Genomic DNA, 19,144 nt, shown 5'->3' on the forward strand with positions numbered 1-19,144 from the left:
AAGATATCCAACAGAAAAGCATAGATGCCTCCTGATGTTTCCTGTGATGTCATCAGTGATGTCATCAGTTGCTTATAAAAGGAGCAAAAATCAAGTTAAATTATTAAAGATGTCCGATAATATCGGCATGCTGATATTATCGGCCAATAAATGCTTTAAAATGTAATATCGGAAATTATCGGTATCGTTTTTTTTTTATTATCAATCAATCAATCAATCAATGTTTATTTATATAGCCCTAAATCACAAGTGTCTCAAAGGGCTGCATAAGCCACAACGACATCCTCGGTACAAAGCCCACATAAGGGCAAGGAAAAACTCACCCCAGTGGGACGTCGATGTGAATGACTATGAGAAACCTTGGAGAGGACCGCATATGTGGGTAACCCCCCCCTACTATATATATATATATATGTATATATATATATATATATAATATATACTATTATCAGTATTTTTTTTTTTTTTTTGTTTGTTTGTTTTTATTAAATCAACATAAAAAACACAAGATAAGATTAGTACTAATTGTACTAATTGGTGTACAATTAGTACACCAACCCAAAAAAAAAAACTCCCTCCCCCATTTACACTCATTCACACCCATTCACACAAAAGGGTTGTTTCTTTCTGTTATTAATATTCTGGTTCCTACATTATATATCAATATATATCAATACAGTCTGCAAGGGATACAGTCCGTACGCAACCTTTAACAGTTAATTTTACTCATTTTCATTAATTACTAGTTTCTATGTAACTGTTTTTATATTGTTTTACTTTCTTTTTTATTCAATAATTTTTTTTTAATGTATTTATCTTATTTTATTTTATGAATTTTTAAAAAAAGGACCTTATCTTCACCATACCTGGTTGTCCAAATTAGGCATAATAATGTGTTAATTCCACGACTGTATATATCGGTATCGGTTGATATCGGTATCGGTAATTAAGAGTTGGACAATATCGGAATATCGGATATCGGCAAAAAGCCATTATCGGACATCCCTATAAATGATCCCTTACGTCTCACAGTCACTAGAGGGAATATTATCACGTTACCTGGGGACTGCTATGATACACAGTCGGGTTGGGCGATACAAATGATATCAATTTGGCCGACGATGGATATTTTATGACTATCGTGACAATGCATGTGGATGACACGTTCTAGCTGTGTTTCGCAGATTTCACAGCGACGAGCGTCCTCAGCGCAGCGTGGCGTCCTGGCAAGCTGCTTCTAAATCACTAATCCTTTGCCGACGTGGAAAGTAGCGTTATCACTGGAGGACAAGGAATAGCTAAACATGCTCCACACGCCATAGGAGGATACAAAAAAAGCATCGCTAACCGCAAAGGTAGAGCTCTTGAGTAGAGATGTCCGATAATATCGGCCTGCAGATATTATCGGCCCATAAATGCGTTAAAATGTAATATCGGAAATTATCGGTCCTGTTTTTTTTATTATCGGTATCGTTTTTTTTTTTTTTTTTTTATTAAATCAACATAAAAAACACAAGATACACTTACAATTAGTGCACCAACCCAAAAAACCTCCCTCCCCCATTTACACTCATTCACACAAAAGAGTTCTGTTATTAATATTCTGGTTCCTACATTATATATCAATATATATCAATACAGTCTGCAAGGGATACAGTCCGTAAGCACACATGATTGTGCGTGCTGCTGGTCCACTAATAGTACTAACCTTTAACAGTTAATTTTACTCATTTTTATTAATTACTAGTTTCTATGTAACTGTTTTTATATTGTTTTACTTTCATTTTTATTCAAGAAAATGTTTTTAATTTATTTATCTTATTTTATTTTATGAATTTTTTTTTTTAAAGTACCTTATCTTCACCATACCTGGTTGTCCAAATTAGGCATAATAATGTGTTAATTCCACGACTGTATATATCGGTTGATATCGGTATCAGTAAATAAAGAGTTGGACAATATCGGAATATCGGATATCGGCAAAAAGCCATTATCGGACATCCCTAGTCTTGAGTATAAACAGAGGTGGACGGATCGATACAAATATCGACAAGATCGATATAACGTATAATATCAGTTAATGGTCGATACCACAGTGGTTAGATCGATATTTTCAATCATTACAAAAGAGTTGTTGTCCTTTTTGTTATTGTTTACAAACTCGGGAAATAAGAGCCAGTAGTAGTTTTTGCTTTATGTTTAGTTATTTCAAACTATTGACTTCATTATGAATTTTGAATGTAATAAAACGGAATAGGGAAATAATTGAAATATTCAATGATATTGTTACATCGCCATCCTGTGTTAAAGTAAGAACATTGGTATGAGCGATGCTACTCTGTACTGGATCAATACTGAAAATATATAGAACCACCTAAAACTAATGTAAAGTATCAAAACAAGAGGAGAACAAGTACTTGTGACATTTTAGTCCTGTAGATAAAACATGTTACAACAGAAAGTACAATAATAATAGTTTGGAGAAAAATAATATAAGTGGAAATTATGTAACCGCATACATTAGTAGCCAAATTAGAAGCCTTTTTAACACGTTTTGAAATAGTTCTATTATCATTTATATATTAACTAATAGGGGTGTCAAAAAATTGCTTTTTGAATATGTCGCGATTCTTAATCGATTAAAAAAAAAAATCTAAAATTTTTATTTATTTATTTATTTATTTTTTGTCCTGTCCAGCCACTCAGGCAAATCATATTGTTTTTTGTTTTTTTTAAACAAAACCAGTTTTCTTTGAGGTAATATAGAAATGTATTAGAGCTGTTTATCTATTTTATGGAGGAATGTAGTTGATCATAGAACTGGCACCCAAAAAGTATTGGTTTTGAATCGAGAATCGCTTTGAATCGAATTGTTACCCCCAAGAATCGAATCGAATCGCGTGGTGCCCAAAGATTCACAGCTCTGTTAAATAATATATTATGATTTATATCCTTACGTACGAGGCTGCAATATGCAGTATATAGCAGGGGTCCCCAAACTACAGCCCGCGGGCCGGATACGGCCCACCGGCGTCCAAAATCCGGACCCCGGGAAGACCCAAGTTTAAAAAAAAAAAATAATAATAATAATAATTTATGTTATATAATTTATTTTATTTTTCTATTTTTTTAAATCTGTTCTTTGTAATCCATTTTCTACCGCTTGTTACTCTCGGTGTCTCCTAGCCGCTCAGGTAAATCATATAATGCATTTTCCCATCGATAACGGGACATTATCGCGCTCAATATATATATATATATATATATATATATATATATATATATATATATATATATATATATATATATGTATGTGTGGGAAAAAAATCACAAGACTATTTCATCTCTACAGGCCTGTTTCATGAGGGGGGGTTCCCTCAATCATCAGGAGATTTTAATGGGAGCATTCACATACCATGGATTATATAGGGCACAGAGTGGGTGGGTACAGGCTGGTGTAGGGGCGTGGTGATTGGCTCATGTGTTACCTAGGAGGTGTTTCCGTCTGTGGCGGCATGCTGTTACAATTTCGCTGCGCTTGTTGAGGGATGACAGGTCTGGACGGTAAATAATAAACAGTTTTTCTTTCAAGCATAGGTTGCATCTTTTATTACCACTATTGTAAGGTGTGCTGGATGCAAGAATTTGCCATGTTATTGAATATTCAACATTATTGTCTTTGAGGTCCCAAATGTGTTTGCTGAGTTCTGTGGTATTCCGCAGGTTTTGGTTCCTGAAAGAAGCCTTGTGATTGTTCCATGTGGTTTTGAACTCTCCTTCAGTTAATCCTACATATGTGTCGGATGTGTTAATGTCCTTGCGTGTTACCTTAGATTGGTAGACAACTGATGTTTGTAAGCACCCCGTTGAGAGGGCAATCAGGTTTCTTTCGACAGTTGCAACCTTTGTTGGTTTTGGAGTCGCTCTGTCCGGGGGCCGACGGCTCATTTGCAATTGTTTTGTTGTGGTTTGAGATGATTTGTCGTATATTGTTCATACAGCTGTAGCTCAATTTAATGTTGTTCTTGTTGAATACTTTTCTTAGGGTGTTGTCTTTGGGAAAGTGTTTGTCAATCAGATTGAGGAATTTGTGTCCAATGTTAGTTGAGACGTTTTTGCTGTATGGGGGGTTGTACCAGATGATGTCGTTTCGTTTTCTGTTCTTTTTCGGTTGGTTTCCTGGCGTGGGTTCATAGGTGAGGGTGAAATTGTATCCGCTTTCATCAAGGGCTTTTTGGTACGGGGGGGTTGCTTGGTCAAATTCAGCTTTGCTAGATGACAGCATCGATAGCCTTTTATTAATTCCGGTAGGTATTCTTTTCGTGGTGGTGGGTGGGTGGTTGCTGTCATGGTGCACGTATTGGAGTGTTGTGTTGGGTTTCGTGAATGGTTGGTAGCTGTTATTTCTCAGGTTGAAAGTGACGTCAAGGAAGTTGACGGTTTGCTTGTTGGCTTCAATCGTGATCCGTAGGCCGTTCTCTTTGAAAATTTGGCATATGCGCTTCTTGGTATTCTTGCTGCTCCTTGGCGAGGCGCGACACACTGCCAGTCCGTCATCACGGTAAATCAAATCAAATCAACTTTATTTATAAATACCAAGGTTCAGATTGAGGCTGGCGAGGTAACTGTGGTTTAGTCGTTATACAGTGCTCAATAGCGGGGGTAGAGCGGAATATACGTTAGGCCAGGAAAAAACACAGAGGCTATTTCATCCCTACAAGCCTGTTTCGCGGGTTTCCCTGCTCTTCAGGGGAAAATAAAATCCCCTGAAGAGCAGGGAAACCTGCGAAACAGAGGCTATTTCATCCCTACAAGCCTGTTTCGCAGGTTTCCCTGCTCTTCAGGGGATTTTATTTTCCCCTATATACCAGGGGTCCCCAAACTTTTTGACAAGGGGGCCGCATTGGGTTAAAAATTTTTGGCCGGGGGCCGAGATATATATATATATATATATATATATATATATATATATATATATATATATATATATATATATATATATATATATATATTAGGGCTGCAACTAACGATTAATTTGATAATCGATTAATCTGTCGATTATTACTTCGATTACCGTATTTTTCGGACAATAATTCGCAGTTTTTTTTCATAGTTTATGAAAGTTGCATAATGTTTTTTTCCTTCTTTATTATACATACATATATATATATATATACATACACGTTAGGTCAGGACAAAACACATAGGCTATTTCATCCCTACAAGCCTGTTTCGCAGGTTTCCCTGCTCTTCAGGGGATTTTATTTTCCCCTATATACCAGGGGTCCCCAAACTTTTTGACTAGGGGGCCGCATTGGGTTAAAAAAATGTGTCCGGGGGCGGGGCTATATATATATATATATATATATATATATATATATATATATATATATATATATATACATACATACACGTTAAATCAGGAAAAAACACATAGGCTATTTCATCCCCACAAGCCTGTTTCGCAGGTTTCCCTGCTCTTCAGGGGATTTTATTTTCCCCTGAAGAGCAGGGAAACCTGCAAAACAGGCTTGTAGGGATGAAACAGCCTCTGTTTCGCAGGTTTCCCTGCTATTCAGGGGGAAATAAAATCCCCTGAATAGCAGGGAAACCTGCGAAACAGGCTTGTCGGGATGAAATAGCCTCTGTGTTTTTTTTCTGACCTAACGTGTATATATATATATATATATACATATATATATATAAATAGCCACATTTTTTTAACCCAATGCGGCCCCCGAGTCAAAAAGTTTGGGGACCCCTGGTATATAGTGACATATATTTTAGGCCTGTCCCTAATACGCAGTGGAGCATCAACTAGCATTTGTGACGTTGATTTGTAGCTTATTCGCATTTAATAAACACAATCAAGAGACTTTTATACCCCAAACCAGATTATTGACCCTAATAATTGTAAAAAAAAAAAATAACCTCACTGATTATTAATGGGACCTATTATTATTGAACTAATTTGCAAAGCTTAGTTTAACGTACATTGGATTGTTTTTAGGAATATTTAATGTACAAAATGTATCAAAGTGTCGGCCATCCTTTATTTTGATGCGTGGACCTTTGCTGGAAAAAGTTTGGACATTATGGCGTGGCCACACTGCCACTAAGGTGCATATTTGGTGATGTTTACCTTTTGCATAGTTCAGTGTTTGTTTGTTTTTACACCGCCCACCAGAAAGTAGCCGACTACCTAACAATGCAAAAAGCAATGGATTTGTTTGTAATGTTCAAAAGTAGAGACCTAACAAATCTCAGACACCCCCCCAACCCTTGTCCATATAAGGACCCGCACACTGTGTGTCTACGGTCGGGGGGTTGGGGGGCTTCTTCTTCGACCATTTCTTACTATTCAGGGCACGCTTGAAGGGTGGGGGTCTGGCAGAAACAGGGTGGGTCCACCAAGCTGGTCTTAAGTTACACAAAAAAACATAACCTACTTAATAGTCCCGACTTGTCAACTTTACAGGTGTCCAGGTTGTCCAAACTAAGGGTCTGGACCCCAAATAGGTCATGGGTTAGTTTCTGATAGGTCAAAGTTACTGCTTATCGTGACAATAAACAATCGAATCCAGCCTTATGTTCTGGTATGTTTACGGTAATAAAAGCACAGTTTTGCCTCTTTTTACTGTAAAACTGCTGCTTTTGGCGCTTTAGATGTCGTCCTTCAACCCTTCTCCAGTGCGTGATTGGCTTTCCTCGGGGCAAAGCAAGAACCCCTAAAAGTTCAACGGACCAAATGTGGAGGACCTGTGTCAAGAAGGGGGCGGGGCCTAGTCGCCCGGTTTAAAGTGTGTGTGAAGCTTGACCTTACGTCTAGTCTCTCTGTTGGCTGACACCGACTGACCGCTCCTCTGGGCCCTTTTCCTTGGATATCTAGGGGGGAAAAGATAATCCAGCATTATGGTAAGAAACTTTTATTTTTATATATATATATATATATATATATATATGTGTGTGTGTGTGTGTGTGTGTATATACAGTATATATGTATATATATGCACGGTGAAACCCCATAACTGATCCTTGATTATATTAAATATTAGCAATAATAATTATAATAGTTTAATAATAGTTTATAGTAAGTAAAAAAAAAAGAAGAAAAAAATACTGTTTTGCTGTCATTTTTTTATATATATATTTTTAAAAATATTTAAAAATTCTTCTTTGTAGCTACAAAATTATAACTATGTATAATAATAGTATATTTTCCCATTTTGACGCAAATCAAATTCTGTGTCATTTTCTGGCACGTCGAAGGTAAATCCACAGATTAAAATTGTTTTTGATCATTTTTTTAATGTACGTTTATGAAGATTGATGGTGCAATTCTGCAGCTGCTCAGGTGCGGATTCCGCTTGAGTGACAAATAGCGGAGGATTAAATGTCTGCAGGCCAAAGGCAGCACCGCCTGATGTGTTGAGCCGGAAATAGCTGAGCTCATTTACAGCCAGCTCAATAACCGCAGCCTTTTTAGAAGCTGCATACTGCTGCTGCTCGGATAATATCATCATAATCACGTATCTTTAGGTTTAAGCGTGCATATCTGGGAATGTTTGCGATGATTAAACATTGAAATATGTGTGGAAAAATATGATCCAAATGCTTCTTTTTCCAGACTGACGCGCAACAAGAGGCCCGCTCCTATCTGAGCGAGGAAATGCTGGCTGGTATGTACACAAATGAGCTCTTATTACAATACATAATCTTGTGATTATATTCCAAAATGATTATTTTACTTAGCTTGAAACCACTTTAAGCAGAACTATTTGGCCTCCTGTTGCTGGGCAGTTTTTGGTACATCAAAAAACACCAACATAAAGTATAAAATGTTATAGGAAATAAGCCGAGTGAGTGTTATTTGAAAACACATTACATGATGATAATATTACAACAAAGAGGTGTTTTTCCAGATTTGTTTTGATTTTTTTAAACAATTTTACGCTACAAGAACGTGAATTAGCAACGTTTATCTTGTCACACGCTTGTTGCTAGGCAGATTTGGCAATTTAAAGAAAGAGAAAAGAAGATGTAAGTTTTGACAGAATCTTTTGAAAGAGTAGCTGCTGTAGTCACACACACACACACACACACACACACACACACACTATGTGGGTGAGAAGCCTCAGCCGCCACACAAAATGTGTGGAAGGACACGAAGAGTCAGGAAGCGGAAGTCCCAAACACTCTTACTATCTGCTGTACTTCTTTCAAACATGATCCCACCCATGTGAAACTCCACACATTTCACATGGGTGGGATCAAGGCACAAACAAGTTTTCTTTTGTTTGTGCCTTGTTTTTGTTTGTTTGTTGTTGTTTTTTTGTCATTTGTTTTTTGTCTTCTCTGATTTTTTTGTTTTATTTTTGTCTTTTTGGTTTGTTTTTTTATCTTCTCTGATTTTTTTGTTTTATTTTTGTCTTTTTGGTTTGTTTTTTTATTTTGTTTTTGTGTTTTTGTCTTGTTTTTTGTTGTTGTTGTTTTTTGTCTCTTTTTTGTGTCTTTTATTTTTGTCTTTTTTTGTCTTTTGTGATTGTATTTTTTGTTGTTTATTTGTCTTATTTTTTTTCTTTTTTGTATGTTTTGTTTTGTTGTCTTATTTTTGTCTTTTGTTTTTTGTCTTTTTGGTTTTGTTTTGTTTTTGTCTTGTTTTCGTATTTTGTTTTTGTCATGTTTTTTGTCATGTTTTTTTGTCATTTATTTTTGTCTTATCTGATTTCTTTGTGTTTTATAGTTGTATTTTTGTTTGTTTTTTTCTTTTGTTTTTGTGTTTTTGTCTTGTTTTTTGTTTTTCTTGTGTTTTTTTGTCTTGTTTCTTGTGTCTTTTATTTTCGTCTTTTTGTCTCGTTTTTTGTTATTGTATTTTTTTTTAATTTTTTTTTGTCTTGTTTTTTAATTTTTTGTGTGCTTTGTCTTGTCTTGTTTTTATTTTTGTATTTATGTCTCTTCTTTTCTTTTAGTCTTGTTTTTTTGGTCTGATTTTGTTGTGTTTCATTTGTATCTTTTGTTTTTGTATTTTTGTCTTGTTTTTTTGTTTTTGTTGTGTCTTTTGTCTTGTTTTTTGTGTCTTCTATTTTTGTCTTTTCGTCTTGCTTTTTTTTACTTTTGTTATTCTATTTTTGCTTTTTCTGTTTTGTTTTTTTCTTTCTTGTGTGTATTTGTTTTGTTGACTTTTTGTCTTTTTTTTGTCTCCTCGTTTTTGTGTGGGTGAAGAGTTCAAGGCCGCCTTCGACATGTTCGACACCGACGGTGGCGGTGACATCAGCACCAAGGAGTTGGGCACCGTGATGAGGATGCTGGGTCAGAACCCGACCAGAGAGGAGCTGGATGAGATCATCGAGGAAGTGGATGAGGACGGTGAGCAGGAAGTTTGCCAGCACTCTATTATGGCTTTCCAAAATAAAAGCGCTCCAAACATTCAGACTTTCACACTGATTTTAGATCATTCTTATGTTACCAGTCGACCCTATTACTTATGTCACACAGTTTTATCGCACTCTGTTGTGGCTTTTCAAAATAAAAGCTCTCTCTAATCTCCACGCATGACTCTTCCCCACTGATTTTAAAGATTGATCTCAAATCATTTTTATTTCACCAGTCATATATTTAATTTATGTTAGACAACAGAATTAATCATGATGTCACACAATTTTCATCACTCATTTAGTTCATTGGGCTTTGTTGTGTTTTTTCAAAATAAAATCTGCATATATAACTTTTTCACAGTGATTTTAAGCATTTATTTAATCAATATTCTTTTTTTTACCAGTCAACAATTTTACTTTTTACAGATAGTGAACCCCACCAAGATATCACACAGGAAGTTGCATTGCTAAATGCAGCGACTTTTCAAAATAAAAGCTCTCTCTAATCTGCACGCATGACTCTTCCACACTGATTTTAAAGATTGATCTCAAATCATTTTTATTTCACCAGTCATATATTTAATTTATGTTAGACAACAGAATTAATTATGATGTCACACAATTTTCATCACTCATTTATAGTTCATTGGGCTTTGTTGTGTTTTTTCAAAATAAAATCTGCATATATAACTTTTTCACAGTGATTTTAAGCATTTATTTAATCAATATTCTTTTTTTTACCAGTCAACAATTTTACTTTTTACAGATAGTGAACCCCACCAAGATATCACACAGGAAGTTGCATTGCTCAATGCAGCGACTTTTCAAAATAAAAGCTTTCTCTAATCTGCATGCACAACTCTTCCACACTGATTTTAAAGATTTATCTCAAATAATTTTTATTTCACCAGTCATATATTTAATTTATGTTAGACAACAGAATTAATTATGATGTCACACAATTTTCATCACTCATTCAGTTCATTGGGCTTTGTTGTGGCTTTTCAAAATAAAATATGCATATATAACTTTTTCACAGTGATTCTAAGCATTTATTTAATCAATATTCTTTATTTTACCAGTCAACAATTTTACTTTTTCCACATAGTAAACCCCACCAAGATATCACACAAGAAGTTGCATTGCTCAATGCAGTGACTTTTCAAAATAAAAGCTCCCTCTAATCTGCATGCACGACTCTTCCACACTGATTTTAAAGATTTATCTCAAATCATTTTTATTTCACCAGTCATATATTTAATGTATGCTAGACAACAGAATTAATCATGATGTCACACAATTTTCATCACTCATTTAGTTCATTGGGCTTTGTTGTGTTTTTTCAAAATAAAATCTGCATATATAACTTTTTCACAGTGACTTTAAGCATTTATTTAATCAATATTCTTTTTTTTACCAGTCAACAATTTTACTTTTTACAGATAGTGAACCCCACCAAGATATCACACAGGAAGTTGCATTGCTAAATGCAGCGACTTTTCAAAATAAAAGCTCTCTCTAATCTGCACGCATGACTCTTCCACACTGATTTTAAAGATTTATCTCAAATCATTTTTATTTCACCAGTCATATATTTAATTTATGTTAGACAACAGAATTAATTATGATGTCACACAATTTTCATCACTCCTTCAGTTCATTGGGCTTTGTTGTGGTTTTTCAAAATAAAATCTGCATACATTACTTTTTCACACTGATTTTAAGCATTTATTTAATCAATATTTTTTTTTTTTTACCAGTCAACAATTTTACTTTTTACAGATAGTAAACCCCACCAAGATATCACACAATAAGTTGCATTGCTCAATGCAGTGACTTTTCAAAATAAAAGCTTTCTCTAATCTGCATGCACGACTCTTCCACACTGATTTTAAAGATTTATCTCAAATCATTTTTATTTCACCAGTCATATATTTAATTTATGTTAGACAACAGAATTAATCATGATGTCACACAATTTTCATCACTCATTTAGTTCATTGGGCTTTGTTGTGTTTTTTCAAAATAAAATCTGCATATATAACTTTTTCACAGTGATTTTAAGCATTTATTTAATCAATATTCTTTTTTTTACCAGTCAACAATTTTACTTTCTACAGATAGTGAACCCCACCAAGATATCACACAGGAAGTTGCATTGCTAAATGCAGCGACTTTTCAAAATAAAAGCTCTCTCTAATCTGCACGCATGACTCTTCCACACTGATTTTAAAGATTTATCTCAAATCATTTTTATTTCACCAGTCATATATTTAATATATGTTAGACAACAGAATTAATTATGATGTCACACAATTTTCATCACTCATTCAGTTCATTGGGCTTTGTTGTGGCTTTTCAAAATAAAATCTGCATACATAACTTTTTCACAGTGATTTTAAGCATTTATTTAATCAATATTCTTTTCTTTACCAGTCAACAATTTTACTTTTTACAGATAGTGAACCCCACCAAGATATCACACAGGAAGTTGCATTGCTCAATGCAGCGACTTTTCAAAATAAAAGCTCTCTCTAATCTGCACGCATCACTCTTCCACACTGATTTTAAAGATTTATCTCAAATCATTTTTTTTCCACCAGTCAACTATTTAACTTATGTTAGACAACAAAATGAATTATGATGTCACACTAATTTCATCACTCATCCAGTTCATTGGGCTTTGTAGTGGTTTTTCAAAATAAAATCTGCATATATTTATATATATACAGGTAAAAGCCAGTAAATTAGAATATTTTGAAAAACTTGATTTATTTCAGTAATTGCATTCAAAAGGTGTAACTTGTACATTATATTTATTCATTGCACACAGACTGATGCATTCAAATGTTTATTTCATTTAATTTTGATGATTTGAAGTGGCAACAAATGAAAATCCAAAATTCCGTGTGTCACAAAATTAGAATATTACTTAAGGCTAATACAAAAAAGGGATTTTTAGAAATGTTGGCCAACTGAAAAGTATGAAAATGAAAAATATGAGCATGTACAATACTCAATACTTGGTTGGAGCTCCTTTTGCCTCAATTACTGCGTTAATGCGGCGTGGCATGGAGTCGATGAGTTTCTGGCACTGCTCAGGTGTTATGAGAGCCCAGGTTGCTCTGATAGTGGCATTCAACTCTTCTGCGTTTTTGGGTCTGGCATTCTGCATCTTCCTTTTCACAATACCCCACAGATTTTCTATGGGGCTAAGGTCAGGGGAGTTGGCGGGCCAATTTAGAACAGAAATACCATGGTCCGTAAACCAGGCACGGGTAGATTTTGCGCTGTGTGCAGGCGCCAAGTCCTGTTGGAACTTGAAATCTCCATCTCCATAGAGCAGGTCAGCAGCAGGAAGCATGAAGTGCTCTAAAACTTGCTGGTAGACGGCTGCGTTGACCCTGGATCTCAGGAAACAGAGTGGACCGACACCAGCAGATGACATGGCACCCCAAACCATCACCCAACCATGCAAATTTTGCATTTCCTTTGGAAATCGAGGTCCCAGAGTCTGGAGGAAGACAGGAGAGGCACAGGATCCGTGTTGCCTGAAGTCTAGTGTAAAGTTTCCACCATCAGTGATGGTTTGGGGTGCCATGTCATCTGCTGGTGTCGGTCCACTCTGTTTCCTGAGATCCAGGGTCAACGCAGCCGTCTACCAGCAAGTTTTAGAGCACTTCATGCTTCCTGCTGCTGACCTGCTCTATGGAGATGGAGATTTCAAGTTCCAACAGGACTTGGCGCCTGCACACAGCGCAAAATCTACCCGTGCCTGGTTTACGGACCATGGTATTTCTGTTCTAAATTGGCCCGCCAACTCCCCTGACCTTAGCCCCATAGAAAATCTGTGGGGTATTGTGAAAAGGAAGATGCAGAATGCCAGACCCAAAAACGCAGAAGAGTTGAAGGCCACTATCAGAGCAACCTGGGCTCTCATAACACCTGAGCAGTGCCAGAAACTCATCGACTCCATGCCACGCCGCATTAACGCAGTAATTGAGGCAAAAGGAGCTCCAACCAAGTATTGAGTATTGTACATGCTCATATTTTTCATTTTCATACTTTTCAGTTGGCCAACATTTCTAAAAATCCCTTTTTTGTATTAGCCTTAAGTAATATTCTAATTTTGTGACACACGGAATTTTGGATTTTCATTTGTTGCCACTTCAAATCATCAAAATTAAATGAAATAAACATTTGAATGCATCAGTCTGTGTGCAATGAATAAATATAATGTACAAGTTACACCTTTTGAATGCAATTACTGAAATAAATCAAGTTTTTCAAAATATTCTAATTTACTGGCTTTTACCTGTATATATTTTCGCAGTGATTTTGATCAATATTTTTTTGTACCAGTCAACAATTATTGTAAACCCTACCAAGATATCACACAGGAAGTCGCATTGCTCAATGCTACGACTTTTCAAAATGAAAGCCCTCCAAAGAGTAATTGGTTTGGATGAATATCTACCTGGGGTCTTTACCCTCCCAGGCAGCGGCACCATCGACTTTGAGGAGTTCTTGGTGATGATGGTGAGACTGCTCAAGGAGGACCAGGCCGGCAAGAGCGAGGAAGAGTTGGCGGAGTGTTTCCGTGTCTTCGACAAGTACGATCGTTGCCTTCTTAACTCACGTTGCGGTGACCAGCGCGTGTTGATGAATGTGCGCATGTGCAGGAACGGAGACGGCTACATCGACAGGGAAGAGTTCTCTCTGATCATCCGCAGCACCGGCGAGCCGATCACGGAGGACGAGATCGATGAGCTGATGAAGGACGGGGACAAGAACGCCGACGGCATGCTGGACTTTGACGGTACGATGATGTCATTTCAGCTTGTTACTTTCTGCTCTCCGTGCTCTCCACTTCTTCCAACTTCCTGTCGAGCTGCATTTCCTATGACCTACTTTTAATAGACAATCTTTGAGGAGACTGTTTACAGTACTTCCTTGAAATCAGCAATGCACTCCTGTCATATATATGATCTTTGACTACTGTTTTTACAGTAGGTACTTAAAAACAGCAAAGTGCTCCTGTCATATATATGATCTTTGACTACTGTTTTTACAGTAGGTACTTAAAAACAGCAAAATGCTCCTGTCATATATATGATCTTTGACTACTGTTTTTACAGTAGGTCCTTAAAAACAGTAAAGTGCTCCTGTCATCTATATGATTTTTGACTACTGTTTTTACAGTAAGTCCTTAAAAACAGCAAATTGCTCCTGTCATATGTATGATCTTTGACATACATTTTTACAGTAGGCCCTTTAAAACAGTAAAGTGCTCCTGTCATATATATGATCTTTGACTGCTGTTTTTACAGTAGGTCTTTAAAAACAGCAAAGTGCTCCTGTCATATATATGATCTTTGACTACTGTTTTTACAGTAGGTACTTAAAAACAGCAAAGTGCTCCTGTCATATATATGATCTTTGACTACTGTTTTTACAGTAGGTCCTTAAAAACAGCAAAGTGCACCTGTCCTATATATGATCTTTGACTACTGTTTTACAGTAGGTCCTTAAAAACCGCAAAGTCCTCCTGTCATATATATGATCTTTCACTACTGTTTTTACAGTAGGTCTTTAAAAACAGCAATGTGCTCCTGTCATATATATAATCTTTGACTACTGTTTTACAGTAGGTACTTAAAAACAGCAAAGTGCTCCTGTCATATATATGATCTTTGACTGCTGTTTTTACAGTAGGTCTTTTAAAACAGCAAAGTGCTTCTGTCATATATATGATCTTTGACTACTGTTTTTACAGTAGGTACTTAAAAACAGCAAAGTGCTCCTGTCATATATATGATCTTTGACTGCTGTTTTTACAGTAGTTCTTTAAAAAACAGCAAAGTGCTCTTGTAATATACTGTATATGATCTTTGACTACTGTTTTTACAGTAGGTATTTAAATCAGCAATGCGCTCCTGTCATATACATGATCTTTGACTACTGTTTTTACAGTAGGTACTTAAAAACAGCAAAGTGCTCCTGTCATATATATGATCTTTGACTACTGTTTTCACAGTAGGTCCTTAAAAACAGTAAAGTGCTCCTGTCATATATATGATATTTGACTCCTGTTTTTACAGTAGGTCCTTAAAAACAGCAAAGTGCTCCTATCATATGTATGATCTTTGACATACATTTTTACAGTAGGTCCTTAAAAACAGTAAAGTGCTCCTGTCATATATATGATCTTTGACTGCTGTTTTTACAGTAGGTCTTTAAAAACAGCAAAATGCTCCTGTCATATATATGATCTTTGACTACTGTTTTTACAGTAGGTCCTTAAAAACAGTAAAGTGCTCCTGTCATCTATATGATATTTGACTACTGTTTTTACAGTAGGTCCTTAAAAACAGCAAAGTGCTCCTGTCATATGTAGGATTTTTGACATACATTTTTACAGTAGGTCCTTTAAAACAGTAAAGTGCTCCTGTCATATATATGATCTTTGACTGCTGTTTTTACAGTAGGTTTTTAAAAACAGCAAAGTGCTCCTGTCATATATATGATCTTTGACTACTGTTTTTATAGTAGGTACTTAAAAACCGCAAAGTGCTCCTGTCATATATATGATCTTTGACTACTATTTTTACAGTAGGTCTTTAAAAACAGCAGAGTGCTCCTGTCATATATATGATCTTTGACTTCTGTTTTTACAGTAGGTCTTTAAAAACAGCGAAGTGCTCCTGTCATATATATGATCTTTGACTACTGTTTTTACAGTAGGTCCTTAAAAACAGCAAAGTGCTCCTGTCATATATATGATCTTTGACTACTGTTTTACAGTAGGTCCTTAAAAACCGCAAAGTGCTCCTGTCATATATATGATCTTCGACTCCTATTTTTACAGTAGGTCTTTAAAAACAGCAAAGTGCTCCTGTCATATATATGATCTTTGACTAGTATTTTTTACAGTAGGTTTTTAAAAACAGCAAAGTGCTCCTGTCATATATATGATCTTTGACTCCTGTTTTTACAGTAGGTACTTAAAAACAGCAAAGTGCTCCTTTCGTATATATGATCTTTGACTGCTGTTTTTACAGTAGGTCTTTAAAAATAGCAAAGTGCTCCTGTCATATATATGATCTTTGACTGCTGTTTTTATAGTAGGTCTTTAAAAACAGCAAAGTCCTCCTGTCATATATATATGATCTTTGACTGCTGTTTTTACAGTAGGTATTTAAAAACCGCAAAGTGCTCCTGTCATATATATATGATCTTTGACTGCTGTTTTTACAGTAGGTATTTAAAAACAGCAAAGTGCTCCTGTCATATATATGATCTTTGACTGCTGTTTTTATAGTAGGTCTTTAAAAAATAGCAAAGTGCTCCTGTCATATATATGATATTTGATTACTGTTTTTACAGTAGGTCTTTAAAAACAGCAAAGTGCTCCTGTCATATATATGATCTTTAACTACTGTTTTTACAGTAGGTCCTTAAAAACAGCAAAGTGCTCCTGTCATATGTATGATCTTTGACATACATTTTTACAGTAGGTCCTTAAAAACAGTAAAGTGCTCCTGACATATATATGATCTTTGACTGCTGTTTTTACAGTAGGTCTTTAAAAACAGCAAAGTGCTCCTGTCATATATATGATCTTTGACTACTGTTTTTACAGTAGGTCCTTAAAAACAGTAAAGTGCTCCTGTCATCTATATGATATTTGACTACTGTTTTTACAGTAGGTCCTTAAAAACAGCAAAGTGCTCCTGTCATATGTAGGATTTTTGACATACATTTTTACAGTAGGTCCTTTAAAACAGTAAAGTGCTCCTGTCATATATATGATCTTTGACTGCTGATTTTACAGTAGGTCTTTAAAAACAGCAAAGTGCTCCTGTCAAATATATGATCTTTGACGACTATGTTTACAGTACGTCTTTAAAAACAGCAGAGTGCTCCTGTAATATATATGATCTTTGACTACTGTTTTTACAGTAGGTCTTTAAAAACAGCAAAGTGCTGCTGTCATATATATGATCTTTGACTGCTGTTTTTACAGTAGGTCTTTAAAAACAGCAAAGTGCTCTTGTCATATATATGATCTTTGACTACTGTTTTTACAGTAGGTCTTTAAGAACAGCAAAGTGCTCCATATGGTATTTGACTACTGTTTTTACAGTAGGTCCTTAAAAACAGCAAAGTGCTCCTGTCATATATATGATCTTTGACTACTATTTTTACAGTAGGTCTTTAAAACATATATAAACAAAAATATATTATTTTGACATTTAGGGCAAACAATAGATGTAGGCAAATATGATGTAATGGATAGGAATGTCTGATGCTGGACGTCAATAAAAACTAAATTACAAAAACAAAATAAAACAGCAGCATGCTCCTGTTATATACATGATCTTTGACTAGCAGTTTTGCAGGCGGTCACTAAAGACACGAAAGGGCTCCTGTCATATGTATGATCTTTGATTAGACGAATGCTACAGTGATGCATCTTAATAAAAACGCCCATGTTGTGTCCACCAGAATTCCTGAAGATGATGGAGAATGTGCAGTAAAGAAGCAGACAAATTCATGGACATTCCTCCTCACCCTGTGAACGAAACCTCCATTTGGAATTCATCTCAGCACCAAGACCTCGTCTTTCACTGTCCCCCGCGCTCCTCCATCCTCCATCTTCCATCCTCAACAGAAAGCTAGGACAGCCTGATGGAAGTGGGCTACACAGCCGATGGATTCCAGTAAAGATGCAAGGAGGACCACGGCTGTCCTCCTCCGCCTTTTCTTCTCTTACTGGTCAAGCTCTACAGACGTAGTGTAGATAGAACATGCTGCTGCTGTTAGACCAATCCCTCCTCTTCCACTGTGCAAAGAAGTTGACCTGTTAGTCAACAAAATCCATCAACAACACACTCACATATCAATAAAATGATTGTTTCTTCTTTTTGTCCACATCTTTTCAGAATGGTGACTAATTTATAACTTTACTGTTTGTATTGTATGCAATGTCATTAAAACAACAAAGGTCTTACTCAGAACTGTGGCCATAACATATGAAATCATCATGCATAAATGTAATCAACCACATGATCATTATTTTAATTCATAGAATCTCTCACTATAGGATTGTGAGTGATAGTTTTGATCACATGTAGTTTTATAAGCACTATATTTCAGTACAGCAGACTAAATATAAATTGTATTTTACCATATAGAAGATTCCCCATGGGACGAAGGCTGACTTTTTTGTTCTTTCAGAAAATTTTGGCTGAATTTAGAGAATAATTTTTGTTATGTTACTCAATTGTACTTAATATATATATATACATATATACAGTATATATACATATATATGTATCACATGTAATTATATAAATATATATATATTAGTAGTAGTGTTAGTATAGGTACAGTTAAATAGGTACAGTTATACAGTAATCCCTCGTTCGCTTTTAATTGGTTCCAGGCCCTTTTTTTCCGTCTTTTATTTTCATCTTTTTGTCTTTTGTTAATGTATTTTTTTTTTTTTTTTTGTGTGTGTTTTGTTCTGTTGTCTTATTTTTTCCTTTTGTTTATGTATTTGTGTTTCTTTTATTTTTGTCGTGTTTTTTGTCATGTTTTTTTGTCATTTGTTTTTTGTCTTTTGGGATTTTTTGTGTTTTATTTTTGTATTTTTGTTTTGTTTTATTGTCTTTTGTTTTTTTTGTCTTTTGTTTTTGTATTTTTGTCTTGTTTTTTGTTTTTGTTGTGTTTTTTGTCTTGTTTCTTGTGTCTTTTAATTTTGTCTT

General features: G+C 35.3%; 1 protein-coding gene across 1 annotated transcript; it reads left to right on the forward strand.

Annotated features, from left to right (window-relative positions):
- Positions 1–6,776: 6,776 nt before the first annotated feature.
- On the forward strand, positions 6,777–18,298 carry tnnc2.2 (troponin C2, fast skeletal type, tandem duplicate 2). Its single transcript, XM_061972300.1, has 6 exons — positions 6,777–6,915; positions 7,628–7,679; positions 9,223–9,366; positions 13,873–13,987; positions 14,057–14,193; positions 17,883–18,298. Exons 1-6 carry the CDS (start codon positions 6,913–6,915, stop codon positions 17,912–17,914), a joined length of 483 nt encoding a protein of 160 aa, XP_061828284.1. The 5' UTR covers positions 6,777–6,912; the 3' UTR covers positions 17,915–18,298.
- Positions 18,299–19,144: the final 846 nt, after the last annotated feature.

This window comes from Nerophis lumbriciformis, linkage group LG01 (genome assembly GCF_033978685.3).
Source record: "Nerophis lumbriciformis linkage group LG01, RoL_Nlum_v2.1, whole genome shotgun sequence".
NCBI classification, from domain to species: Eukaryota; Metazoa; Chordata; class Actinopteri; order Syngnathiformes; family Syngnathidae; genus Nerophis; species Nerophis lumbriciformis.